The sequence below is a fragment of the Struthio camelus genome, chromosome 7, assembly GCF_040807025.1.
Source record: "Struthio camelus isolate bStrCam1 chromosome 7, bStrCam1.hap1, whole genome shotgun sequence".
NCBI lineage: Eukaryota > Metazoa > Chordata > Aves > Struthioniformes > Struthionidae > Struthio > Struthio camelus.
The window spans coordinates 18,502,423-18,529,461 of NC_090948.1; the positions used below are offsets into that span (position 1 = coordinate 18,502,423).

General features: G+C 38.1%; 1 protein-coding gene and 1 long non-coding RNA gene across 16 annotated transcripts in view; one reads left to right on the forward strand and one right to left on the reverse strand.

Moving 5' to 3' along the window:
- The window catches only part of BLNK (B cell linker), a 103,042-nt gene that overhangs the window by 66,707 nt on the left and 9,296 nt on the right, over positions 1 to 27,039 (forward strand). For 7 of the 15 annotated variants that reach the window (XM_068949988.1, XM_068949982.1, XM_068949985.1 and 4 more), the window contains 18 exons: positions 5,322 to 5,387; positions 11,233 to 11,289; positions 13,246 to 13,295; positions 14,056 to 14,096; positions 14,703 to 14,859; positions 16,089 to 16,258; positions 16,782 to 16,863; positions 17,595 to 17,678; positions 19,110 to 19,135; positions 19,675 to 19,703; positions 19,996 to 20,082; positions 20,859 to 20,901; positions 22,748 to 22,775; positions 23,097 to 23,169; positions 23,782 to 23,812; positions 24,898 to 24,940; positions 25,706 to 25,784; positions 26,238 to 26,269. In XM_068949988.1, the coding sequence (XP_068806089.1) occupies positions 5,322 to 5,387; positions 11,233 to 11,289; positions 13,246 to 13,295; positions 14,056 to 14,096; positions 14,703 to 14,859; positions 16,089 to 16,258; positions 16,782 to 16,863; positions 17,595 to 17,678; positions 19,110 to 19,135; positions 19,675 to 19,703; positions 19,996 to 20,082; positions 20,859 to 20,901; positions 22,748 to 22,775; positions 23,097 to 23,169; positions 23,782 to 23,812; positions 24,898 to 24,940; positions 25,706 to 25,784; positions 26,238 to 26,269 (1,178 nt within the window). The remainder of the gene's footprint in view (positions 1 to 5,321; positions 5,388 to 11,232; positions 11,290 to 13,245; positions 13,296 to 14,055; positions 14,097 to 14,702; positions 14,860 to 16,088; positions 16,259 to 16,781; positions 16,864 to 17,594; positions 17,679 to 19,109; positions 19,136 to 19,674; positions 19,704 to 19,995; positions 20,083 to 20,858; positions 20,902 to 22,747; positions 22,776 to 23,096; positions 23,170 to 23,781; positions 23,813 to 24,897; positions 24,941 to 25,705; positions 25,785 to 26,237; positions 26,270 to 27,039) is intronic. The other 8 variants (XM_009677767.2, XM_009677768.2, XM_068949990.1 and 5 more) reach the window with 3 other exon arrangements.
- The window catches only part of LOC138067800 (uncharacterized), a 51,041-nt gene that overhangs the window by 12,295 nt on the left and 11,707 nt on the right, over positions 1 to 27,039 (reverse strand). Inside the window, exon 3 of the long non-coding RNA XR_011142143.1 lies at positions 8,678 to 8,811. This is a non-coding gene — a long non-coding RNA (uncharacterized lncRNA). The remainder of the gene's footprint in view (positions 1 to 8,677; positions 8,812 to 27,039) is intronic.

Genomic DNA, 27,039 nt, shown 5'->3' on the forward strand with positions numbered 1-27,039 from the left:
ATATGCTGAGCTGTGACCAGATCAAAGAGAGGGTGGCTTTGTTTCACTTTGTTTTTATCTCAAGGCAGCTCTGCCAGTCTTTGAGCATAGCTAGGTATTTTGTGACACAGTGAGTCCTCCTTTCAAGGTATGTTGTATTTGCAGTGGTAAACCTTTGCAACTTTCTTTACATATGTATCACAACTAGTGACCTCCTTTTCCAGTATATCAGATAATCCTGAATTGCTGGGGGTCACAAGTGAAGATAGAGAAAACAGTCAACACAGAGCAAAAAGGCATCTCTTTTTTTTTAGAAATAGTTATCTTTCAACCACAAAGGAGAATACCCTTCTTTCTCTTCTCCCAGATACACTTTCTAGCTCACTAGACTCGCTCTTTCTAGATCTTGTCTCCAAGCTGGATCACTGTCTAGTAAAATAATCTTCCTTCTTCAGCATTTTCATTGTTTTAGCCAGGTAGGATAAAACTACACATGTAGCAGTTTGATCTGTAGGGAATTTGGAATCAAGAAACCTGGATCTAATCTCCCAAGGCCATCTCCCATCTTTCACTTAGATCTCATACTAACCAGTCACTACCTCAGTTTTTTTCTCAAATAGGGGAATAGTTTTTGCTTATGTCAAAAGAGTGCAGTAAGTATGAAGTAGCATGTTGGTGAAGTTCTCTGAACACATAAAGCACTTGGAGAGCACTGAAACATCAAGAATAGGCCCAGGCTAGACCAGTTTATCACCTTTAACAACCTTCAACTATTTTCATAAAGTCCCAAATGAGACCAGGGGAATAGGCTAGCTTTATTTGAATGCAATTTTTCTTGCACATTTTTCAGCTAGTAAAAAGCCCTTTAGTAGAAGTTACTAATGTTTGTTGGGGACTTGTGGTCTGCTAATTACTTCATATACATATTGTTTCACTTGACTGCTTCCTACCAGTTAATAACACTTCTTGTTGGGCTCCGACAAAGAACAGGATCTCCACCTTCAACATGCTAATAACCTAGGGCAGCACAGAGCTGTTTTAAGAGAGAAACTAAAATTTGAGAGTAGCTATAATAGAAAGAGTTTCACTCATCACGGAGTTATCACCTATATACAAGGCCTGACCAGTCCACTGAACTAACTGGCTGACCATGGCTATGAAACTGAAATGGAGCATTAAGTGCAGAGTGGATACAGAGGGAGGATTAATTTAACAGTCTTTGTGTTATTCCTTCAAACTTGTAGAATTTTTAATATATTTGTTAGAAACTTAAAACTTTGTAGAAGCAGCATCTACAACCAGATTTTCCAAAATTATTTGCATGCTTACTATCAGCACTGAAGGCAGCAGTTTGAAATTCTGTCCCATCTGCTGCAAGTCCCTCGTCCAAGGGTCCATACCAGTATACCCTGGTCCATACCAGTCACACGGTTGAACTGCATCCCAACAGCTATCTTGCTAAAAGGTGTTTTCAAAGATTAACAGTAACACAGGCTGTGCCTTTATCTGCAAGCCTGGTTTTAGACTAAAAAAACAAACAAAAACTCTCGATCAAAGTTGAAAGAGTTAGCACTTAAAAAAACAACTCTTAAGTTTCACCTCTTAATTATCTTTAATTAACTGCAATGCAAGATTAAAGTAGCATTACTTTGATTATTTTCAGTATTTACAATATTAGCTGATTGAGGTCCCTGAGTGTTTTTAGTATCTGTTCATTCCAAGAGAACAAGTAGCGAGGTCCTGAGTCTGCAGCCTCCTGAAGGAGGAAGGTTGTAAAGTACCTGAAGCAAGGAGTGCCCACCTGGACCATGGCAGACTCCAGCTCCTAGATACTCACAAGGCTGCTGCTCTGTATAGTTCTTTCCACAACAAAACCTCTCTGCTTAGGAGGTCTGAGGAGATTGTCTTAAGAAAAATATTTTAGAGCCAGATGTGAGATACATAGGTCCAGGCAAAACCTAAGTCTATGAATTGCACTTCTGTGCTTCAGTTTGCTCATCACTCTGGAAGGGCCTTTGGGCTTGGGTCAGGGCCCTCTGGGATCCGCAGAGTCCCTCTCTTGACCAGCTTTGCTATCTGCTGTTCGTCTTTTCTACCTTCTCTCTAAAATCGCCCACCAGGCCGACAGCCCTTTGTAAAACCTGTCCATTGTAGCCTGTTGTATCAGGTGACATCTTAAAAAAAAAATCTTAGCCTTTGCTAGCTAACTGGACGGACTGGTTTTCACAGCTTGTTAAACTTCATGGGTCAAAGGGGATTCCACTTGGCCTGGAGCTCACCCGTGACTGCTGACTGCATAGTCTCACCACTACACAACACAACGCACTGGTTACCTGCCTACTCGCACAGGCTTGCTGCAAGTTAAGCAGTCCCCAGGCAACAACTTCAGTATTATAGCAACGAATACAAGAGCTATGCAACAACTTCACATTCAAAGTGAAACAATTCACAAATACATATTAGATAATCACCAACTGATCACAATTTGCAATTATAAAATGAAATGGGTCCAGAAAAAGAATGAGGAAAAAACAGGCAAGGATTTTTAGGAAATTTGATTATGCAAGAACGGAAATGTTTTCGTTTCTGCCCATCTGCATGGGAAAAATAACTGATTGCATCTGTAGCAGCACATGCAATTATCTCTAAATTTAATGCATCCATTTATTTTTAATAGAAATTTGAATTAAAATGCTGTTTTAAATTATAGTTTTATTCAATGCACATGGAGCATCACCGTGACAGTCTAATCAATTCAGCTAAATATGATCAGATGAAAAGCAACCTGTTCTGGGAACTTGCAGTTATAAGCTCCCCCACCCCCAAGCCAAAATGGCAATCCAAAATAAAATCAGCCATGTGAAAAATGAAACAACTTTTTTCACAATAAAGCTATACTATTTTAAAGATATATGAATGCCAGAGATGGGCCATGTGCAGCATTCAGATCTAAATCCAAAGTCAGATTTAGGTTTGGGCCCCGTCTCTAACAATAAATCGATACTGGAACAAAAATAATTAATGCTCACATGCAATTTTTAATTAAAGGCTGGCAAGCCTTTTTGAAAAGGACAAATGCTTACAAGCAACCATTCTCCCCAAACTAGAACTAAACCATTTAATTCCCTTTTGATTCTTTTGATTCCTCATTACTTTTAGTTTATAAGCACTGCCAGGTGCCAGCTGGGGCACAAAACAGAAACTGCAAAAGATGGCTATTTATGATCTTTCAAGCATAACCAGAAACTGAATGTAGTTTTAGAAAAATTCACAAAAGCAGAAGTTCTTTTGAGATTGATCTTGATCCCAGATTTGCAGATTTAATGGATCTGGCTAGTTTAGATAACAAAACTTTTCTCATAGATGTAGTGCATTGTTGCAGCAAATCCCTAAGCATTTTTGTTCATCCATTTCTCACATCTGTAAGTAAATCTTTTTTATTATCAGCAGTTTACAGTATACCATTTTGCTGTAAATTAACGGTATGAGGTTTGAGCAAAAGTTAAAGATGTGCTTGTGAATTATTTGTCAGAGGGTTAGTCTCATGAGTTCTTTGCTTAGTGGAGAACCGAAAAAGACAGGCTTCTAAGGAAAGCTGGGCAACAATTTAGGCTCTAGGAATAGTCCTTATGTATCAGACCCATGACCTATTTTGACAGAGCAGGATTGTTCTGTGACAGGGCTGCTGAAAGTGAGAAATACCCTTCAATTCTGGCTGACGCAATGAAAAGATCAGATTGTTCTGTTAATAAACAGTGTTAAGATGAAAAATAAGCTTTGTTCTTTATTTCAGGATTCCAAAAACTTACCATTACTCAGCTATCTAATTGGTTTTTTTTTAAAGCACGTCTCATTAAAAAAAGGATTACACTAGATCCCACCGGAAGGTAGGAGATAGGAAGATCCCTCTCAGCATAAGCCCAATATTCTACCACTATCTGATGCCTAGAGTGGCTACCTGTCTGCTCGATCTGATCCATGGATCACAGACAAATAGATACAAAATGTTAGTGCAGTTATTTCCCAATTTTACTTATTTGATTCTCATCTAATTCCAATTTCCTTTGAAAAAGTTATTTGAACGTTTAAGTGAGAACCACGGTTACTAATGACGAAGCTGGAAGATATGTTTCTTTTTAGCAAAGCTCTGCATGTTACTCAGCCTTCTGCAAATTAAGGTAGCAAGTTTAAAGAAAGCTTTAAAAAGGAAAAGAATACGTTGATTTTTTGTACTGCTCTTTATAAGCAAAGATTTGGAAAGCCTTTTGGTAGTCTGATCTTGCTTCAGCAGTAGGATAGGCAGGACTAAAACATGAAATGACGTGGGCAATTTATAATGACAAATGCAAGGCAGAATTTTTTAAAGCCTGTTTTGAAAAATCATTTCCTCTTTTTATTGATTTAGATAAAATCTTCAGCTCAAGTCTAATACAGGGATGCTTCATTTAGGTGTACAGAAAGAATATAAACTGCGGGAAGAAACTAAAAAATTATATGCGTTCTATTGGAATTTCTATTAAGATCAACCTTCTAAGAGTTTTTGTTATAAAGCAGTATTTTTGCAATGTTATATCTGTTTTCCTGAAGTTGATTTGATTTTAGTGGGGTTTTTCAAATGTGAAGGGAGGTGGGATTCTAAAATGATGCTTCCTGACTAAAGAATGAGTTATTCAACTTAAATTGCCTTGATGACAAGTATATTTTTAATGAGGTCCGGGGAACTAGCTGAAGAGTAAGAACAAGCGTTGGTTCCAGCTAGCCGTCCATCTAACTGGAGTCTCGACACGATGAGTTTTTACAGCTCAGAGTCACAGATCCTCTACTGGTTTCTCTGATGGCCTGGGCACAGCAGGACAGGAATGTATTATTCCCCCTCTCCCCCTGCCCCCACCCCACCCCATTATAACTACAAACACTATGGGAATGAGGTAAACTGTCCACTGATGAAATGACTCACGTAAAGTCAGAAATCAGATAGCATTCCCATTCTAGCTGTGAGATATCATAAAGTCAGTTCTGAAGAAAATGTTAACATTAAAATATTCTAAACTATTAATTTAGGCAATGAAGTTCCTTCCTGATGCACTGGAACTTAGCCCAATTGTTTAAACTGAGTTGTAGTACAGAGAAGGATAAAACAAATTATACCAAAGAGCTCTGTTAAAAAGGGAGGGAAACTTCATACACAAATGATTTTAGCAACTAAACTACTTTAAAAATGTGTTTTGTGTTTACTAGGTAAGTAAAACAACTATATACACTCCCTATATTTTTCTTAATTTATATAAATAGGTGTTCAATCACATGGTAATTTTAATCCTACTTTGTTTAATATCTTACAGGAAGCTTCAAAAGATGGTGCATGACATCAAGAAAAATGAAACTGGGATAATAAACAAGTTCAAAAAGTAAGTTTGAAATATTAATCCTATTTTTTTTAAAGTTTAGATGACTAACATAATGTATAGCACATTAAAGATGGAACCATGTCATTCTAGAGGGATGTCCTTCAATGTATATTAAGAGCTTCAGTCCAGATTGCATCATGCCAAACTGTCATCAATAATAATGCGTCTCACAAAATAGCTGCAGAATTGAGCTGCAAAGGGAAGTTGTGTTAGAGCACTGAAAAACAGTTTAGGTGAAATGCATTCTTACATATTCTTTGGCAATGATCATTGCCTGCTGTTTGAATGTGTGCCTTTTTCCTCAAGCTGCTGTTTAGGCTACTTGCTGCAATTAAATTTTAATTTGAACTCCACCTTGAACCAACTGGTCAGACATCATAGTCAGAACTCCTATAAACATGCTAAATCGTCCTGTGTTGCAGTCCCGTAAAACAAAACCCAGGATAGCCTAAAATTCTCATTCCAGTAAGAAGTGCAAAACAGCATAAACACTGATGTTGCATGCATACGAGTACCACAAAATACTCATAATGTATATTTATACATGGAGTGAAACTCCAGTAACCCTACATCCTTGCCAAATGAATACATCATTCACTGTTTCTGGTCAAAGGCCTATTTAAAGCAATTAGCCATTTAGTGTGCTGCTTTTTTTCTTTCTTTGTTTTAATGAAATAGCTCATTTGCATTGAATTTGCATTTGGATGTGATTCCCTCATTCAGATGTCCTTCTTTAGGTATGGGTCACTGACTACTAAAGTACTAAGTACTTTTAAAAGTTGATTAGTAGACAGCATCTACCATGTTTCCAGGATGAGGATATTAAAAACTCTACAGATACAGCTCTCATACATAAAAGATGTATGTAAACATTTTTTTTAAACTGTTTTTAAACAAGTGTGACCACTTCAAGAAAGAAAAGCAGGATTTTAACAAGAGCCAACGCTAGGTATCTACAAAGCAGTCAGGAGATCGGTGGGAACAGAGTAAGGCACCCCCTAGTCTGGCTATGCAAGAGCTCTGGAAACCCCGGCAGGCCACAGCTCGTTGCCCCGCGGCCAGCCCGACGGGGTCGGTGCCTGTGGGGCAGCTGCTGTTGCTGGCAGAGGGGCCAAACGCTTCCCGAAGCAGCAGCTACCGCTCCGTCTCTACCGTTCCCCAGGCAGGGCAAGAGCTCCTTTGTGGCGTCCTTATCACAGCTCTGTTTCTGTCCATAACACTTGAGTAGGCAATTTGCAATTTACAGTAAATCAGTGTTATATATGTTTGTTATTTCCACACAAGCTTAAAAGCAACATTTCCCTTAAACTGACCATATTTCAACTATTTAGATCTTTAATATAATTTAAGCACACTTTTGGTTTCAATACCGTATGTATGCATATAGACCGCTCTGTTCAGACAGATCTGATCTCTACCTGCAAAAACCTTAGTTTCACTTGGGATCTGCTCACACGAAACAGCTTCTAGAATCGAGGTTTTTGGTGGAAGGGGTTTGGGGGCAGGTGGGGGGGTGGCAGGGGGGATTGTGTGTGTTTGGGGGTTTTTTTGGTTTTTGTTTTTCTGTTTTGGCTTTCCACTTCAGAGTAATTTAAGTATAGTTAGTTAATAATGTTTCAATGGGTCCAATGCAAATGCCTCAGAGAGGAAATCAGATGACAGAAACAGAGGCCTTTCAAGCTCATAACTTGAGGCAACAAATTGTCTTCCAGGGTTGCCTGGACATGAGGTTTGCTGTTAATCAGGATTGCTCTGACTGTGTCCTTCCCTGAGAGTAAAGGGAAGGACACATAAAAGGGAAGAATAACAGGAACTAAAGGTAGCTAAAGCTGGGAAGGTCAGAGGATAATGATAATGCTGTTGTTAAACGTCAGATGCGAGATAGCTGCAGTTTGATTCGCCCAAGATTTAAAAAAAAAAAAAAAAAATCCACAAAAAGAATAGGCTTATAAAAACTCTCTTAATGTGCGACTGCAGCACAAAGCTCACGTTCTACTTCCCCCAGCTATGAAACCAGAGACAAATTGCGAGATTGAAAGAAAAAAAAAAAAACTCAGTCTTTAGCCCCTAACATAGTATTCTTTAGCCCCCCAACATAGTATGAGTCTTGCAATAAAATCAGCAGTTGACAACCTTGAGAAGGATATATACAATAGATACTAAGCTTTGCAGAATTAGAACTGGCTGTATTCCACTGAATTTGCCCTTTTTTGAGGGGGCGGAGGTTAGTAATGCTTTTTCTTTTTTAAAAAAAAAAATATAGTCATCCAGTTGATCGCTCATATATGATTATTTTATGGAATATCTAAGACATAAACATGATGGAAACAGGAAAAATTGTATAAAAACTTGGCTTTCTGTAGCACAGTTTTGGAATTTGTCTATACACTGGAAAAATGTAGTAATTTTGGCTCAAATTCAAGCCTATTCTAAGTAGAAATAATCTTACAGAAGTCCAACAATTTACCTGCTTATTCCAAGCCTTCATTTGTCACAAACAACATGTATACTGTAAGCCTGAAATTGAAAAAATGATCAAGTACTCATGAAATGCATTCAATTTATTACCAGTATTTGTTAAGACATTTCTAAAACCTGCTTTGGCTCTTAACCAGGCAGAACAGTAAGAAATGTTTCTGCATCAAATGTCTCACTCTCCAAGCTAGTTCATCTTTGGGGGTTTGTACGCATGCTTAGCAAACACGTAGCTTTTAAAGTTCTGTGGAAACGGTCTGAATAGTGGTAGTAACAGGAAAGAAATTTATAGCTAGTTTCTTCATTGCTTAAAAGGTTCTTAAAACCTAACTCAAAATTCACTGATTGTAAAACTATTGCCTACGCAGGCTACTGTTCACCTGCTTGCCCTGAATCACATGCATAATTGTTTACAATACCTGCATCCCAGTTGCTATGAAGATCATGATTTCAAAGAGGATTATGCAGTCAGGTGTAAAAGAAGTGATAGGTACAGCCAAAGTTGTATAAACAATCAGATGGATGGGTTGGGGGAGGTGGTCCATAGCCACATCCTTGGTAATACAAAACAGGGAAATTGGAAAGAGAAATTACGGGTTTCACTCTGCAGAACGGTGGCCTGTGTTTGAAACCTATTGTAAAGATGTAGCACTGATCTGTAGATCGCAAGCTTTAAGCCTTTGAGGCTTTGTTGTTTTCAGAGGACTCATAGCTCTACTGAAGTCAATGCTAAAATTTATATTGCGTATAAAGCAAAGTAAGGATTTCACGTTTGGTACGTGCTGAATAAGAAAGTAGGAGTTCATATTACTCACCTTATTGCATTATCACATCCTATTGAAACTTTGTTTGCAAAGCCATCAGAAACAGCTGAAACTATGTGCGTGCAGTTATTCAACTGTGCACAATCCAAACGTGTCCATTTCTTGAATCACGTTTGCCACATGACCTGAAGAATGGAAAGAAGATGCATCTTCATCTCATCTGCTTTTCCTAACAAAGTCTTCAGATTTGTCTAGTCCATTTTTTTTATACTACTACTAACTTGACCAGACATTGTCTTCCACCCATAGCTGTGCCATCCTAAGGAGGTATACTCCCCCATCATTTCCCAAATTCTTGCAACCTGCTCCCACTTCAGTCTGCTGGCTGACTTGCTCATGTAATGTGGCTAGCCTAGACAATTTAAATAGCAGAGCATTGCCATCCCAGGTCACTTTGACTGAAATGGGCTGGGAGTGCTCACACAGTCCCACTGTGCTGGCACACCGCAAGGGGAGCAATCTGAGGCAGCAGAACACGGTTGCGTCACCAAACGTCTCTTCAACCTGCATAGCTGCAACTAGAAGATATCTGTGATCAAAGCCTTGGCAGAGGGAAAAGTGGTATCTTATGCGCTAAATACTGAGAAGAAAGTACTAAAATCGAGCTGTAGCACACTTAGGCAAAGAAATCAGGAGATAGTATAATAAATAATTTTTAACTGTATTCTGAAGAAACATGAATTTCCACGTGTAGCAGAATAGTATGGTTTGAGTGCCTTTCTAGTACAGCCTGAAGATTTTTGTTAGCAGGACAGTATTTCATTAAAATAAAACAAAAAAACAAAAACCAACTGTATGCCATTTCAGTGCTACAGTGAGTTGTAAAGAAAATGTGTAAAAGAGTAGCAAGAAGATTAAAAACAATTGAAAATTTATTTTGTACAATCACCAAATTTTCAAAAAAAATCCCCAATTTTGTGCAATTCCAAAGCTATAACAAACTATTCCACTGAGTCATGAGAACACAGCTCAGAGAAAGTTTATCTGCCAGCTAGATTGCACATGTTTGGAATTCTGAAAAGCTTTTGGACAAAGTTCAATTATTTCTTCTTTTAATCACAAGTGTGATGATCTAGTGCACTTAGGAGTAATAATGTACTATAAATACTCAACTCAGTAAGGATGTCAACATAATTTTTGTAAATTCTATTAAGTAAAAACGTTCTCTAAGAAGAGGATGGGCCCTATACAAATAGCTAACAACAGGAAAAGTAAAGAACTCTTGAAAATAGATAGATTTTAGCCACATCTTAAAAGCTGAGGGAGGGAACAAAAACACTGGTGAGGAAATGCATCTGAGAAGAATTAAGAACTACACACAAAGGCTCGCTGCTACGGAAGTGTGATTGCCTTTCTGGGTGCAGTTTGTAAAAACAAGTGTTGCTAGAACAGAAAACTTATACCTCTGCTGCAGTTCATTACAACTTCCCCATATAGTTTGGGAAAACATATATGTGATATTAACTTTAAGCCTATTTGTAATTCCTATAGGAATTGTTAGCTGACCATGCCTAAATGCTTTGTTGCATCAACTGCAGCATGCTATAGAAAAGAAATCTCAGAATATATATATATATATATATATGTATGTATGTATGTATTTAATGATATAATTAATTCTCCTAAAGGTTATTTCGAGTTTCTGTATGGTGCGTTGTGTTCTTGTGTTGCATTGTGTTCTTGTGTGAACAGCATGAGGCCCCTTTACGTGAAATGCCTCAACTGTTAACTGGTTATTTGTCAAAGCTAATGATGTAGTAAGATGTGTCATATTGCTTCTTTTAAAAAAAAAAAAAACAAAAAAAACAACTGTAAATATATGCTCAAAAGCATATTTTGATTTTATGGATGAGTCCTTTAGAACTGAAATTTCTCTGGGATATTTGAAAATCTCCAGAAAATACTTATTTTCTATTAAATTTTAGAAAAATGACTGTCGTATTAAAGTCAACGGAAACTTGAATTATTTGGGTTTTTTTTTTTTCCCATTAGAGCTAAAACACCTTTAACTTAAGTCCAGAACTGAGTATTACTGGAATATAATAAGTATCAAATTGCATTTGCTATAATTTTATACACCTCAGTGATAAGATAATTTAGGAAACCATTCTGTCTTCCACTTAAATATGTATCCTCATTTGGATGGGATTTGATTTTTCCAGGTCTCTGTCATTAACTTCAGGGGAACAGGATTGAGTCAATTGTCACTCTGTAAGCATCTATGTGTGTAACTACACCAATATCTGAAATAGCTAGATAACTGCTCCTTGGCATAGGGATCAGGTCTTTTGAGCTTGCACTGCAGTTTGCACAGTGGGTAAGATTCTGGCTCCAGCAAAGTGAAAAGCAAAGCTCCAACTGACTTCAAGAGAGCTTTAATGTCAGTTCTGGCACTCAATAAACCATGCCAGTACAGTGAATTTTTTTTAGGTGGATTTAAATTTTAGAATAAATAACTGAAGAGATTTTAACATATAGAGATGTGGCCATGAACGGTTTCAGCTCTGTGATGGAAACATGATTTCTTTTCTTCTATTGATATTCAGGTTCCAAAATGAACAAGTGGCCTTAATTTGCAAAACTGGGAAAGATACTTGGGATCGGTATGCTACTTCAGAGCTGCACAATGGCATGATAGGTTGCTTAGACACAGAGCTCTGTTCTGTGCTTTTTGTGCTTTTGTTGTAACATATTTACACTTTCTGTCAGGGCTACTGCCAGGATTTACAGGGCCTGGGATCAAGTGTTGAAATCTTCTGCTTAGTGCTTAGGAAATGCATAATGTGGCCTAGGCCACGTGTTTTGCCCTGAGACCCAGAGGGCCTCTCACTCTTGCCTCAGCCCACTGTTTTCTGAGTCTCTGCTGTCTCTGAACATCTCAGGACAGACATGTTGCAAAGTACCTGAATGGATTTTGGTCTTCTCTCTCTAGACCTAACGTCTAAGGCTGCTATCTGTCCTGGCAGTGGCCCTGGGTTTTTCTTTCTAACATGCCTATGCTAACCTGGGCAGAACATAGCAGTGCTGTTAAGAATGCTTATTAATTTACTGTTTGTACACTAAGTTATATTCATGCTGCAGGAAGCTAAAGACTAGAAAGATGCAGCTATCCTTCATTAGTGTTGCTAGTAATAAACAAAGCTGGATAAATATTTTTATATGATACACCTGGTTTTTTTTTTTTTGAGCTTTAGCAGTGCCTTTACTAGTCACTCATTCATGCACGTTTATTTTTTGTGAATACCTGAGTGACCGAATTCTATGAATTTAACTCAGTAGTAGCCGAAGCATTTCTCAAAACAGGCTTGAAAATTTCTTACGTTGATGTGTTAGTGCCAGAGTGCCACCACTCTGAGTTACATTGTTACCTGAACAAACAGCTAAGCAGTATGCTCAAGACTTAACTGTCAAATTCTTGCTGTAAAGTAAAATTTATAGACATCACTATTGCTCAGAGAATCACCAAAAAAAAAAATTTAAATTCTCTATGAACAATATTCTTTGTAAATATTCTGCTCGTTTTTTGCAAATGAATACCATCAAGAAATTCCATGGTTGAAGAATGATTGAAGCCATCAATTCAGTGGGCAACGGTTCAAATCCATGGTGAGGTCTCACCAGTGCTGCAGGGGAGCTGTCAGATGGTGTTTAAAACTCACTTTAAAGAGTCATTTTATGAAAATTGTATTCATGTTTTACACTGCTACATCAAACAAAGTTTTCTTGTCTTCAGATACATCAGTCTGGCATATAATGTCACACATGCACCATTTGGTTTGACTTTAAACACAAATTCACATCTTTTTTTTTTTACAAGGTAATGTTAGAACATTAATGAAATAATATATCAACTGACTATGTAATTCAGTATGTTCTCTGGACAGTTGCAAATTAAGAAAGCAAGAATATATATATATATATATATATATTCACAGTCTAGATATAGCACAGGAAGCTGCAATTGAAGAGAAAGCTACAAAGATCCTTTCAGTATTTCTACAGGTAATTTTTTGATTCAGTCAGTACTAAAAATGCTGTTGGAATAGTACTTACCAAAAAAAGGGTATAACACCATAAAATAATAGTCAGTGGAAATAGAATCTGGCCTTGAAAGATGTGTTATACATTTAAACATTAACCAGAAAATAAAGTGCATACAAATGATAGTTATAAAACAGAACGAGTGCTGCACCCTTTTCTCTTGCTACAGACTTAGAAAAGCCTCTGTAAACCCGAATAGATTTTCTTCTTCAGATAGATGTGTATTTATCTTTGACACCTATATCATCAGATGCTACTCTGAAAGTGAAGAGGAGGATGGGCAAGGAAGTTGTTCTTTCAAAATATGTTCTTAGCAAAAAAATCTCAGACTAGATTCTAATTTCCCATGTGTTTCCAGCTTTTCAAAGCATTCTCTCACAGCTATTTGCTAAGCATCTGCAAAATAATCTGTATTTCTTCAGCTGCAGACGTCTTGTCATCAGCGTTTTATGTGGCTAATGCTTCCTTCTAGCTGCTATTACATATTAGATCATATATTTAATAATTATTTTTTACAGGCTAAAAAAAAAAGCACCACCAAGTGTACCACAAAGAGATTATGCTTCAGGTAAGACTGGATTAATAGAAATTTAAATCTGTGTATATTTGATGCCTGTATGTGTTAAGAGTAGCTCAGCTATGCATTTCCTTATAATTTCCTGTTGATAAGTATACTGTTACCAACAATTCTGAAGATAACGCTCACTTACAAAATGTGAAGCAAGAAAACCATGGCAAGTTGTCCCACCATGAACAAACAGTAGCAAGCAACTGCTCCTTCAGAATTAATATTTACAAATTTGTTTATGCCCATCTTTACATGTTAACAGTTGTTTTGTTAAGGAAACAATATGAAATGCTGAAGCAGAAGAGGGTGTTTTTTTTGGAAGTTATCAGCTAGTTATTCAGTGGTTAATGTCACCACCTTCGTTAGCCTTCTACCCTGGAAGTTGAACAGAGAAGAAAGAAACTGAATGGCCGGAAGGCCAGAACTAGTTTCGTTACTTAGAAATTGTTACTCTATTTAAAAAATGAGATGCATTAGTAAGACACCCTGGGTATACTGCACGCTCTTACTGTTTAGGCCAGATAAAATTTACCATTTTATACTACTCTTACAACAGCTCTGTAACAATTTATCAAAAACAAATAAGCAGAAGGAGATTTTACTATTCAGTCAAAACCAAAAAAATGTTTGTCTCCTAACTGTTCAAGAAAATTTCACTCTTTTCATTTTTTAACTGAGTATGTTAGATTTTTTCAGTCTATGCTTAAGATACACATTTATGCTATTTCATCTCCTTAAATAACTCTAATGTTTGGTTTAGAACATGCAGACAATGAAGAGGAACAATGGTCAGATGATTTTGTAAGTATATTTTTTGGGGAGGTAGTAGGAAGTTACTGTAGCAACAAGTTCAGCACAAACAATAATAATGAATGTTTACTTTTGAATCACCTACTTGTGGTTGAACTTATACCACTGAAATTGTATGAAGCAAGCCATGACCAACTGCCTTCCACAGTTAATTAATTACCATACTGTACAGCCTATCACCCTGAAGTGACCTGTTTCCTTCAGGTGTTAGCTCTTGAGCTCTCTTTAATAGCAAAGGAAGAAGAAGTGGCAGGACACATCAAGAGTTGCGGCAGGAGCTAGGAAGGATCTGTCCTGTGATGAAAAACAAGCTGTTGGTCCGTAATTTAAAGATTGAGCTCTTAGTATGACAAAGACTTCTTGGAGGTGCCACGGAGAAGGGGACGAGGAAGGGACCTGGAACAGAAGGGAAGGGGAGATGGGTGGAGTTTCTATTTGTTTGGAGAGGGAGGACTAAAGAGGAGCATTATGTGCTCTTCTCAACGCATTTTTGTAATTTTGTTAATTGTAATCCTGCAAGGATATTCGAATGTCATACCCTGCTATAAAGCTGTAAGTGTGTTATGAAGTGAAAAATGGGAAGTTCTGTCTTCCTAGGACAGTGATTATGAAAATCCAGATGACCACTCTGACTCTGAGATGTACGTGGTCCCCAGTGAAGAGAACGCTGACGACAGCTATGAACCGCCTCCAAGTGAGCAGGAGAAAAAGAAGATTCCCTCAGCATTCCCTATCTCTAGGGGTGAATACGCAGGTAGATGTGGAATAGTTGGTTACATCAGTCTGATAACTGCTTATTAACAGCACCAAAAGAGAAATGGCCTCAAGTGGACTAACCTGTCCCTTCCTCAAGAGTTTGCTTTTAATTCTGACAATCATATATTCAACCTTCTGGGGTACAATTTGTTATTATAGCGTGAAACAGGTTAGTATTGCTGCCAGCAATGCTTAGAGTTTCAACGTAATTGTAAGGCCTACAGACTTTATGATAGTCATCCACTAACTATAAAATTCAAGCAAAGGTATGGGGAAATACCACTGACCTGGCCCCAAACTCATCCCCGTATTTTAATGAAGGATTCATACTGAAGGTTAAGCACATAAGACTGGACTCTGAGGGGTCCCTTCTTTATCATCTGTAGCTCATATTGTTATTCCAAAAACACCAAAGCAGAGGCCAAAGCAGCCCAAGCATCCATGCTGTCCTTCCAAATTGGTAGTGAGTAGGATAAATATACTGAAAAACGGGACAGGAGAAAGATTTTACTTCCATCAGTCCAACAGAAAGGCCTTCTTTCTTCCTGTGTTGATTCTTTTTGGCTATGAGCAGGTCACATTGGAGTGAATGAAAGTTAGCTTCAGTTAGATGAAGATTTGGGCCTTTGAGAAAAGAAAGAGCAGCGTAATGCCAGATATTTTTATATAAGACCGTTATTGACTGTAAAATAGCTGCTGAAGTGCTACAGTGCCACACACGTACTCGCAGAAGTTTATAAGCACGTTACCTACCTGTTCTTTGAATAGGTGAGAAGTTTTTAAAATGACACTTGCCATAATTTGTGTTTCAGTCCCACCCTTTATGCTATAACAGTTATTTTTCCACATGACAGATATGTTCTTTTTCACTTCCCATCACCAAAGATTACTCTGGCACAGAGCACCCTGATTAATGGATCATACCGTCTGGCCACTATCTTTTTCCAGAGGAGTTAAGAAACAGTTATTTGCATAAGTCAAGTGTCTAGGCAGCCTCTGTGGTCTGATAGAGAGGACTAGGCTGCTACCTTGAGTGAGAAAAGGACTAGTTTGCAGACATATCTCAAAATTAGGACCTGCAGTCCCTCAGGTCTGCCTTTTAACCTAAGTTGCAGCGACAGTGGAGAGATTTGTTTGCATAGGTAGAAGAGTGTCCAGAGCCTAGTAAATTTTACCAAAACGGTTTTGTTTCTTTTCTTTTCTTTTTTTTTTTTTTCTCATTAAAAGACAATCGGACTAGTCACCAGCAGCCTCCTCCCATCAGCAAACCTCTCCCAACCATGCCCAGTTCAGCCTTGTCCAGACCAAAGAAACCATCCAAGCCATCTCTGCCACTGCCATCTACTGCTCCAAAGCCAAAAATACCACCAAAGCCTAAGGAGTGCAGTGATGATGAGGTAATGTTCATAGATACACTTGTTTTGGTGGTTTAAATGAATGATGGCCCTAGAGCAATCATGAAGTAGACCACACAGCAGTTCCACATGCTCGTCTCCATACCAGCCTCAATCAGCCATCTACAGTTCAAATCATTCTGTCCATCACAGCAATGACCTGTGAGTACCAGGCTGCTTCCTAGTGGATATCTGCTTACTTCAAGTATCCGTGGAAGCCATTTAGACCACAGAATAGTTTCTGCTCATCCATAACAAACTGCAGGCAATAGGGGGAGAGTAAATTTGAACGTTACACTAGGACCAAAGGGAAGGGAGGGCTTTTATCCACCAGGCTATAATTCGAGTTATTTAGTGAAGGGTGTTCAGTCTCGGGGAATCCCATCCATATAGAATGATAAATGTCTGAAATAGCAGTCACTGTGAAATGGCAACTACGGTGAGCTGCTGCCAGGACTTCATTCCCAACAGTTCTTTGAAGTGATGCAGATTTAATCAGTAGATTTTTGTCCTGTGTTTCTCGTAGGACAATTACATCGTGCCAGTGGACAATGACGACGATAACTATATCGAACCCACAGAAAGCAGCTCGTCGGTACCTACAAGACGTGAGTATTAGTCATTTAAGCTGATAACTGTTTATTACCTTGTTAGGAACAACAGTGAAAAAATGGACTGAATTAATGTCTATTTCTGGGGTTCAAAGAGAAGAGATGCAGCTGTTAAAGAGCATACAAGCTGACAAGAGGCAGTTGTCTCCTTTGGCCATGACAAGGCCAAAGCAAATTATCTTTACTTTCGTCAGAAGCCACGTTTAACTCCTACTGCTCTGATTCAGCTATTTCAAAGTCTAGCCCTGGTATATTCAGGAAGCTTCTCATGGTATGAGAATCTCTCTCCTCATCCAAGAGAGCCACAGCATTAAAATTCTGTTTTCTGAGCCTTTTTAGGCTTTCAGTAAATAAAGACTGTGATTAATATTTTTACCTCACTATCTGAAGTAAATTTAGCTGGAGAGTGAAATTACAGTCCTATGGTGAAAAGTAAATAGGGAAGAGTATGCAGTTCTGCTCTCTACCTTTACTGACAATATCAGACCTACTCAGCGAGACATGAACATTGTGAATAATGTTTCCCTTTTAAAATGAGAGTTTCTTTCTGCCTCGGTTGACTTTTTCAAGGTCACACGAGGATAGCAGGCTATCACTAGGACCCTTTTAATATTTATTCTTATTGCACAATGTTACTTTTTAAAAAATACACACATATGTACATAGAGATGGATGGATATACGCGCACACATATCTAAATCTATATCTATCTATATGTATGTTTTTAGCTCCTGTGAACAGATTTATGAAACCAACGACAAAGTCAGCCTTCCCTACTTCTGCAAAGCCTTCTCTTACTTCTGACACACAAGGTATGTGGATTTTGTATCACTGTTAAAATAACATAATCTAACAGTGAATAGTATTAAATTACACTTGATGTATTCGGAATATAAACCTTATGACATACTCCCATAAAATAAAAGTATGCTCCCCTCAGGTATTTCTGTTTTGTAGCAAGTTTTTTGCCTGGCTTTACTAGTAAATTGGTTTTAAGAATGAATAAAACTGGAACAAGCCATTTACTCCAAACGACCTATTTTTAGTCTTCTGCTTTAGTAGAAGAACTCAGGTGGATCAATACAACTAAAATAGTTTCAGGACTCAGTATGTTAATAATCTCATTACACTATAGGAACAAAGACTCAGTATTTTAAAATCACATCAAGATTCAATCTTTATGAAATTCTGTATAAACTGATGTTTTGCACACCCTGTGATACAGTGTTCCAGTTGTGTAAAAAGCAGTTACTTAGAAAAAGAAATAAAGCAGAAGCAAATAAAAGAGAGGGATCACATTTGCTTTTGAAAGTGCAGATAACATTGCTTAATCTTTTTTAGCTGTGCTAGCTCTGAGCTGTCTCGTTTCCTCATCGTGACATTAATTTCTTGGAAAGTAACCTTTACAAACTGTTAATGCAGTTCTTTAAAGGGTGTGCAGATTCATTAGTAATGTGTTCAACTTTCGAGCCACAAACTATGAATTTTTTTCTCATGTTTTGTCACATACATCTCAGACATTTCTAATGTCCTTTCAATCTTGGCCTTTCTGTAAATCAGTTTTTGGCCAACAACCATCTCTTGACAGATTCGTTGCTAAAAAATAAAAAAAATAAAAAAAAAATAAAACAACTCCCCCTAGTGGGTACCTGAACACTTTTCAGCACAACAAAAGCAACAAATCCTGACGTTAAACTTATTGAAATGTAGTTCAAGTTTCATTGAAGAAACTAGACATAAATAAGGATGCTAGTGATTTTAGGCTTTTAGTATCTGTGAATTAAAATACATCTGTGAGACAGAGCTTAGGGATGGACACGGGCAACACAAATGTGTCAGTCTGGGTTTATGATTCACCTAATCTCTACCTTCCTGAGTGTCAAGGAAAGGCTAACTGCTCCCACAAGCACTCCTCTGTGTTTTGCAAAAAAAAAAAAAAAAAAAAAAGGGGGGGGGTGGGAGGGGGGACAGGAAGGAGAGTTTCATTGATACAGGGCCTGTTTATGCAGACTTCCTGGGACTGTCTCTAAAGCTCCCATTAACAGAATACGGGTGTGGCTGCCTTAGGGTTTAGGATGAGCTCAGTTTAATAAAGGAAGCAGAATCAAACTTTGAGTGACTTCTCCAAATTATTTTTCCAGAAGTAAAAGTACAATTGATATAAAATCTAACCAGTTTTTTTGCTAACGAAACCTGTGGTGCATTTTTGTTAACTAAAAATCCATGTTTTTCCTCTCCTATAGAAATCTATGAGGTTCCTGAAGAGGAGGTAAGGCTGTTATGTCTTTTATGACTCATGTTGCCCTCTGTCCATGAGGAAAAACATAAATGTGACTGTTTAAAAAAATAAAATAACAGAGAGAGATATTACCAGCCCTTCAAAGGGGAAAAATCGGAATAAATCTCTCTCTGCACCTAGAACTTTATGGCAGAACAGAATAAATGGGGAAATCTTGACACTTGCCAGTCCTGTGTGACAGTGGCCAGTCTGGGAAGCAGCAGCCCAAGGCAACGCTTTCTAGAAGCACAAGCACAGCAAAAGGAACGATGACACTTCTGACACAGTCCTTCTCTTCCCGTTTGCCAGTACTGACATAACGTAGGGCCTAGCGGTGTACTTAAGGCTTCACGTTTTTCTGTTGAGGTACAGACTTCCAGAACTCTGCCTCGTAATCCGCATCAAGATGGGATAGGCAGAAAGTCAGCACTAGTAAATCTGAGTTATTGCTATAACATAAATGTGATCATGCTGCTATATTTTATGAAATCTAAAGATAACCAAATAATTCAGTGCATTCTCTCTTAAAGGAAAAATCATCACCACCACCAGTAACCAGGTAATCCATTGCTATGAATGTTTGTGCATCGTTTGAAACTTGTCAGAAAATATATTTTCTTATTTAGACACCTATATACTTATCTGTCTTCAGAATATCTTCACAAAAATAATGCAATTCATTCCTCTGTTAATTTTAATAATACCAGAGTAATATATATTAAAAAGAAATCTCTCTTATGGGTATTTTTTTTTAGGATTTTGAGGGGATGGAGAGGAGAAAGAAAGGTTGCTTTTTTTATTCATTATTTTTAAATAAAATTTTCCTTTCTAAATTCATGGTTTTGTACTAGCTTCACTATGCCACTTCCTTCTACGCTTGCTCAGAATACAGAGCACTCCCACATGCACAGCACATCACCTAAGCTGGATACTTCCAGGTAAAGCAAAAGCAGCTTATGTCAATAACCTACTAATGTAGACAAAACTCTTCTCCTCTCTATTGTGTGCCCTTCAGGCAATGAGCGATTGTCAGGACACACACACAGAACAAGCTAGGGATGTTGGGGCAAGTTAAAAACAAAAGTTTCAGCTTCCTTGTCAACTTCTGTACTTGAGCCAGTTTGCCAAATACGTACTGTTTTCCTGAATATACCTTCAGGGATGCAGTGCAGGAGTAAAACATCTCTGCAAGCCAGTCTCAAGTCCTATTGTCAGTCTCTGCACCCTTGCAAACATCCCCTGCCCCCTTGCAGGTGATGGGGCACAGGAGGGCTGGTAAAGAAGCTGAACACAGGTGGTCAATCAACAATTTTATATTCTGACTCTCTGGAGGAAAAGAGGCAAAGAAAACTGGAGTATGCAGCCTATGTCACTCCAGAAGTGCAGCTGGTAGGTAACCAAGACACTGCAAATCTCTGGGACATCACTGTGCAAAACAGGCCACCTACCCCAGGAAGAGCAGGTGGCATCCATAACATGATATCTGTTACAGTGTTCGGGGAGGTCCTGTGCACAATCATGGGCGACAAAGGTCCAGGATAGAAGCTCTTCTACAAGAGTTCCACACTAGAGGCAAAGAGTCATCACAAGTGTATCTAGCTGTGACTACATCCATTTACTGCAGACCTCACCCTCTCTAGATCCTGAAATACGTGTCTGAATCAAGCAATTAAAAAAAAAAAAAACTGTTTAACCTATTTCGTTTATTTTCCAGAAATATTGTGCCTCTTCCCAGAAATCGTCTTCATCCAAAAGCAGTGAGTAACTAACATGCTGCTATAAAAAAATCTGTTAAGCTTTTCCAGTATCTGTGTTATATAAGGATGCTTTTTATTATCTGGCTTAGGTAACAGGAATAGATGACTCTGAATGTCAGATTTATCTAATATTGTAATTGTTCTTTAATCTTTGGGACAAAAGAAGTGTACTTGACATCTGCACTGGTCTATGAAAAATTTTAAGTGGTTTAAGGGATAAGTCTAAGTCCACAAAAATAAGCTTTTGTACTAAAAAAAATGCCAGGGCAACTTAAAGAGCCTTATTTTCAGTAGCAATGTGTGATTTTGCCCAATGTGAGGCATCTTCTTTGAGCTTCATTCATATTCAGATAATGAAGGATTAATATGTTCTGAAAAACTGAATCTTTCTATGACTTCTCAGACTGGGTAGTCTGAGTAATCAGTATCACTTGAAAATGCAGTCCACAAAGCAGTAATTATAAGCTTTGGATTTCCTATGACTGTGTTCGTCATCTCATTTTTACCTCTACCCTTGTCCCCAGTCTGTCCCCTTCAGTTGTGCAAGAACAAAGGTTTCGTGAAGCAAACTAGCTGGAAACTTACCTAACTGAGCAGCAAATGGGCAAAAGCAAATACAGAAAAGGTTCTTTTTCAGTCAGATTAGTTCCCTAAGCTGTTCTGCACCATAGCTTCACTAACATTTGTACCAGCATAAGGCAGAGTTCACATCAGGAGCAAACTACCAAGAATCAGGGAAACAGTAACTGCATCAGCATCAGTGCCAAAAGCTATGTGCATCGAACTCTGTCCCAGTCCCGTCCTCTGAACTGTCCTTAAGAAATACCCATTTCTAGCAATGACTACACGGAGAAATTAGGCTCTTAAAATTAGGAGTTTGGGATCATACCTAAGTAAGTTGGATGCTAAGATAACAACATAATACAGATTACTCAGAGCATCTTATAGTCTCACTTTCAATCTTTAAATTTCAAGATATGCCAAATATTTCTGATTTTTTTTCATACCTCTAAATGTAACAGCAGTAGCATTTTAGTTTCCCTTGTACTTGATCACAACATTCTTCCAATTAATTTGATCTATATCCTGCAAGATGCTGAACAATTCCTGAGTGGTGCCAAATCCAGGACTTCTCTTTTATGAAATGGTTTGATTTCTCAGCTTTTCATACCAACATACGGTTAAAAAAATCCATCTGAAGGGAGAATGCTGGACAGAAATTCCACTCTGCTTAGTGCTAACAAGAATGCTCTGGCTTCAGAACGCTCTCTGTTGCCATATTGCACCTGAAACGTCTCATTAATTCACTTTCACAGCATACCTCTGAAATAGGTATCATAGCTTTGCAGACAGAGAATCGAGGGAGATGAACGCTTTGCCATGGCCACGCAGTCAGTTACAGAACGAAGGATGGGGCTCCCAAGCAAACTCCCATCTGTACAATGGGTATAATCAGCCCCTGGGTACTTGCAGTTATGCAGTTTGGCACAAGAGCCACCCTAGGAAGCCTACTCCAAACTTTTGGGTCTGTTGCAGAATTTCTGTTTTCCAGCTCAGAAGTTAAACATGCACCAAAAGGTCCCACTGCAAAATCCTGGGACGCTTTTCTCTATGCCACGTGAAATCCCAAGCTTATCATAGCATTCAAAAATAATTTCTGTTTGCTAAAATATTTTGAATTCCCTGATGAAAGCTGATGAAAAGGATGCTGAATATTATATCCATTCTATATTAGTACTTTTTAAACATTAAGCAGTGTGCCAAGAACAGTTCATGCACCTCCCATTAGACAATAATTTATTTTTTAATTGCTCCTTGTCAGATCTAATATTTTTTTCCATTATAGGACCGTGAAGCAAACAATAATGAGGAAAGTAAGTATTCTGCACTGAAGACATGGTGATATGAGAGGGAATAAGTAGTAAGTATTATTGGTGACCTTAATATCCCATGCAGTGGAGTGTGTCAGTGTAAATTTTATCCTTATCAGTCAGCAATGAGGAAGGCTACTGAACTGCTTTCCAGTTTAATCAGCATGAAAATATGTCAAGAAAGAACTTAAACCAAAGGATACTTTTTGTACTTTTATTACTTTAACACTGAGATGGCTATACCATTGCAGTGTGGGCCTTTAGAAAACCCACTGTTCAGATACTGCTAATATTGAATAATAAATATATCATATGCACCTCTAGATCATAGCTTCAATAGCGCTCAGGAATCCAGATTTCCCACTGGAGCAGCTCCTTCTCCATTACCTAGGGTCATGTGAGTAAAAAAAAAAAACAATATACCTACTACTTTGAGGGGGATGGGGTTAATTGCTAGCTGTATTAGGAGCAGAATCCTATCCTTGCCTGTGGCAACCAGCAATTTCTACTCCTTTTCATGAAACGGAGTATTTTTTCATATCCTGACTGGGTAAAAGCAAGCCAGGATCACTGCTGCCAGGCCATCCTTCGTTATTTCTAGAAGAATACTGTTTGTATGACAGTGCCATTGCCCTTCACTGCCTGCCACTGATGGCAGATGCTAGCTGGCTTTCTTAATTTAGTCATATACTGCAGCAATGGCATGTGCACGCTTATAAATGCAGACAGTTGGTTTTTTTCTTTTTCTTGAAACTTTTCTGCCCCACCCAAGTTGTCTTATTAGGCCTTGGATAGAGCACAGCTTCCTTGCATACCATAGGTACCTTTACTGAGAAGCCACATGATACCCTTCATCTTTTTTTTTTCTACTGCAAAAGCTATCCAATAAAGACCTGCATATTACGTTGGCCAAAAATATCTCAGGTATCAAAGAACCTGATGCTTAGTTGCTAAATGAATTCCACATATCTGTTAAGTAACCATACTCTTTTTTTTTTCCAATCTGCAGAAAGAAGACTTCTAATGCAGTAAATCCAGCAGTAAGTTGATTTATAACTGCATAATTATGTGATCATTTTACAGGTAACTTTTAGTTTTCTTGCAAGACTGAATTTGATCATAAATTTGAGCACAACATAAAGGCATGAAAAAATAAGGGAAAAGGAGTGAAATAAAGAATGGAAACTAACTACAGGCATTTGGGTGTAGTTATATGAATGAAGCAGCAGTAAGAAATCTCAAGTAGAAGAACGTATAGATTAAACAGATATTTGGATATGATACTCTAGGATATAACAATAAATGCACAGTGCAAAGACTGAATAAAATGAGAAATAGATGGGAGCATGGGCCATTCAGAAGTATCAGCTGAAATCTACAGGGTCTGCATATGGAGAACACGGATATATTATAAGAACGATAACTCAAGGAAGATGTAGGCTTTTACCAGAATTAGCCAGAAGTTTTTCAATAAATATTTCGTCATTAGAAAAATATCCCAAAACCTCTTGTGGGAAAAAGCAGGAGAACTAGTTGACCTTTTCAAATAAATTCATTTGAAAAAATGTTTTGAAACTGACAGCTTATTCTAATTGTTTCACAATGGGGAAAGAAAAAGAAACTTAAAGGTTGCGACAGTTTTTATTGCCAGCTCAACTGACAATTTAAACTTCAGTAAAGAGAAAAGCGTTCAGACATTAACTGGCCATAGTTTGACCAAGATGAGAATATTCACATTTTGATTCATAAGTATTTGGGATGGACTTTTCATCTTTGAACTTCTTGAGACCAGAATGAATCATTTGTTACAACATAAACCTGCTCCTGGGGGGATTCCATGCGCTCATCTCACTAAGCACTCATCTCCAGATCTTACTTTTGTCCATCTTGTTTACACTATATATAAACTGTGATTCTTTCCAAATCTATTTTGCAAAATCCAAAGCTTCACAATCATACAACCAGAGGCTCATCACAGAATGGCCATGTCCCTATTTCCTCATACCTCTGAGAGGTTGTCAATTCTAAATGTAAACTGGTTAACAAAAACTATACGAAAAACAAATATATATTCTGTACAAGTAATATGCCATTTAATATTTGATTTCCTTTTGTTTCATTGCAGAAACCAAGTTTACCATCCAGAGAGACCTTAACTGTAAATGAAGGTAAATTATCTCCACTACTGCCAAAAAAGTTGGCTTTCGGCAGAATTTAATTTTCTTCTATTAAAAACATGAAACAAACAATATCACATTCAATTTATTCTAGGTTTTTGAAGGGTTTTTCGTTTTAGCAGTACAGAACTGGCTCTGGCCAGCCATAGTTGCACTGAATATCGTTGTTCTCTTAAAAACAGCCACAGTAAAACTACTGAGGTTACTGGCAGGGTAACGTACGACATAATACCAGCAACGTGCCATAAAGTGCTGCAAGCGGGGAAGGGAGGGGAAGTGCGAGCGCATCACCCTGAGCTCAGCGAGAACCACCACACACAGACGGCTCCTGGCAAGAGCCAGTCCCTCACCCAGGCAGAAAACGCGGCTTGCTCCATGCAAGGCAGCGGCTCCCCAAGGCAAGCGCCCAGCGGGAGCCGCTAACACAAGGGCAAGAGGCAGCCAGGCGGCCGCACCTCCTCTAGCCGAGTTCCTGCAGGCAGACGGCCCCCCGTGTCCTCCTGGGTCTCATAGCTCCCCTCTCAGAAGGCACCGTCTCCCACTGAATTCTTGAAGGCGTTCAGGGCACAGCTATTTGCCTAAAAATTTAGTGGTATGCCACCAGTCAATAAAGAAAGCAGCAGGATGCCACGTTGCCATGTTTTTTTTTTTTTTTTTTTAAAAAAAAAACACCCTTCAAGTACTGAGACTCTCCTATCTGGGACAATATATTTCTGTAGAAATCTTGACTCTACAATTTGTTTCCCCAAATTACAGAGAAACCGACAGCAGCAGAGCGACGGCGAGGTTCTAGCCAAGAGCTTCCGCTTCCATCCCTTCCAAGTGGTGCCCAAAAGTAAAATCTCTTTTCCTCTTCTTTTGAATATTTCAACATACCAGCTCCTACTTCTCAGTCTGGACACAGGTGTGGGAAGTTCAAAGGGGAGCACTGCTTTCTCTGTAGCCTGCTGTTTTTTAAAAGTCACGTTTCTTGAAGCTTCACAGTAGCAAAAAATAAAACTTGGCAAGTATATCCAAATAGTATAACCACCACCAAAAAGCATGGGTGGATATGATCTCTAAGTCAGTGATGGAGAAGATTTAAGCCAGCTGCTTAAATTCCTAACTGCCACTACTAGTGGGAACTGATTTTTAAAAATACCTGTATCTGGTCCTTATCTCTCAACGGGCCAACAGGTGAGATGGAACAAGTCCTACCCTTGCATCCTTCCAAATACACAATTATAATGTTTTCAAAACTGGGTAGATCCCCTCAGACATTTCTATAATCTCTTGATATTTATTTCAGGTCTTTGCTCCAAAAGCCCTCAACTCTGCCAAGTAAGTATAGTTCAGATTTTGAATTAAGATGTGATAAACTTGTAAATTCAAATTTTTGAATTAAGACTATTTTAAGATGCCATGTGTATTCATAAGTTTGGAATTAACATTTGTGTCTATAACGTATACAACCAGGACGTTAAATATCCAAGGGGCTATATAACACTCAGCTCAGCTAGTAAAATTAAGGGACTAGGCTAGGATTATTGTGTAACTCGATGGGAATTAGGTGCCTCGCTCCCATTTATGACTACTGGAAATTTCTGCAAAAGGCAGTCTGGGTCAATTTCCATCAAAATAAAGATTCCATATGTCTTCGTTGCCACAGAAAAACTCCAAATATAATTTCTTCTGGGCTGCTCCAAGCTTCTTTTGCCTGGAAGCTAGATAGATTTTTATTGCACCCAGCCATTTATTCTTTTTCTGTGGGGGGAAAAAATGATATTTTTATAATGGCAAATTCTAAAGCTCTTCTGTAAATAATACTTTCAGAGAGACACTTAGAAAACTTTCAGTTCATGGTTAAAAAAAAATCGAGTGATTTCATAGAGAAGTGTAAATTAGTTCTAATATTTCTCTAATCTCTTAGCAGACAAACATTTGTCTGACCTCTCTACTAGCCCTTTTCCACATGTGTTTCTGTCTGAACATATCTGTTAAAATGTACATGGGTGATAAGAATTGCACATAGCAGTCTGAATGTGGTCTAGCTTATACTCTGTACACTGTTATTAGTACTTCCCTATATTTCCTGGAAATGTTTGCTTGAT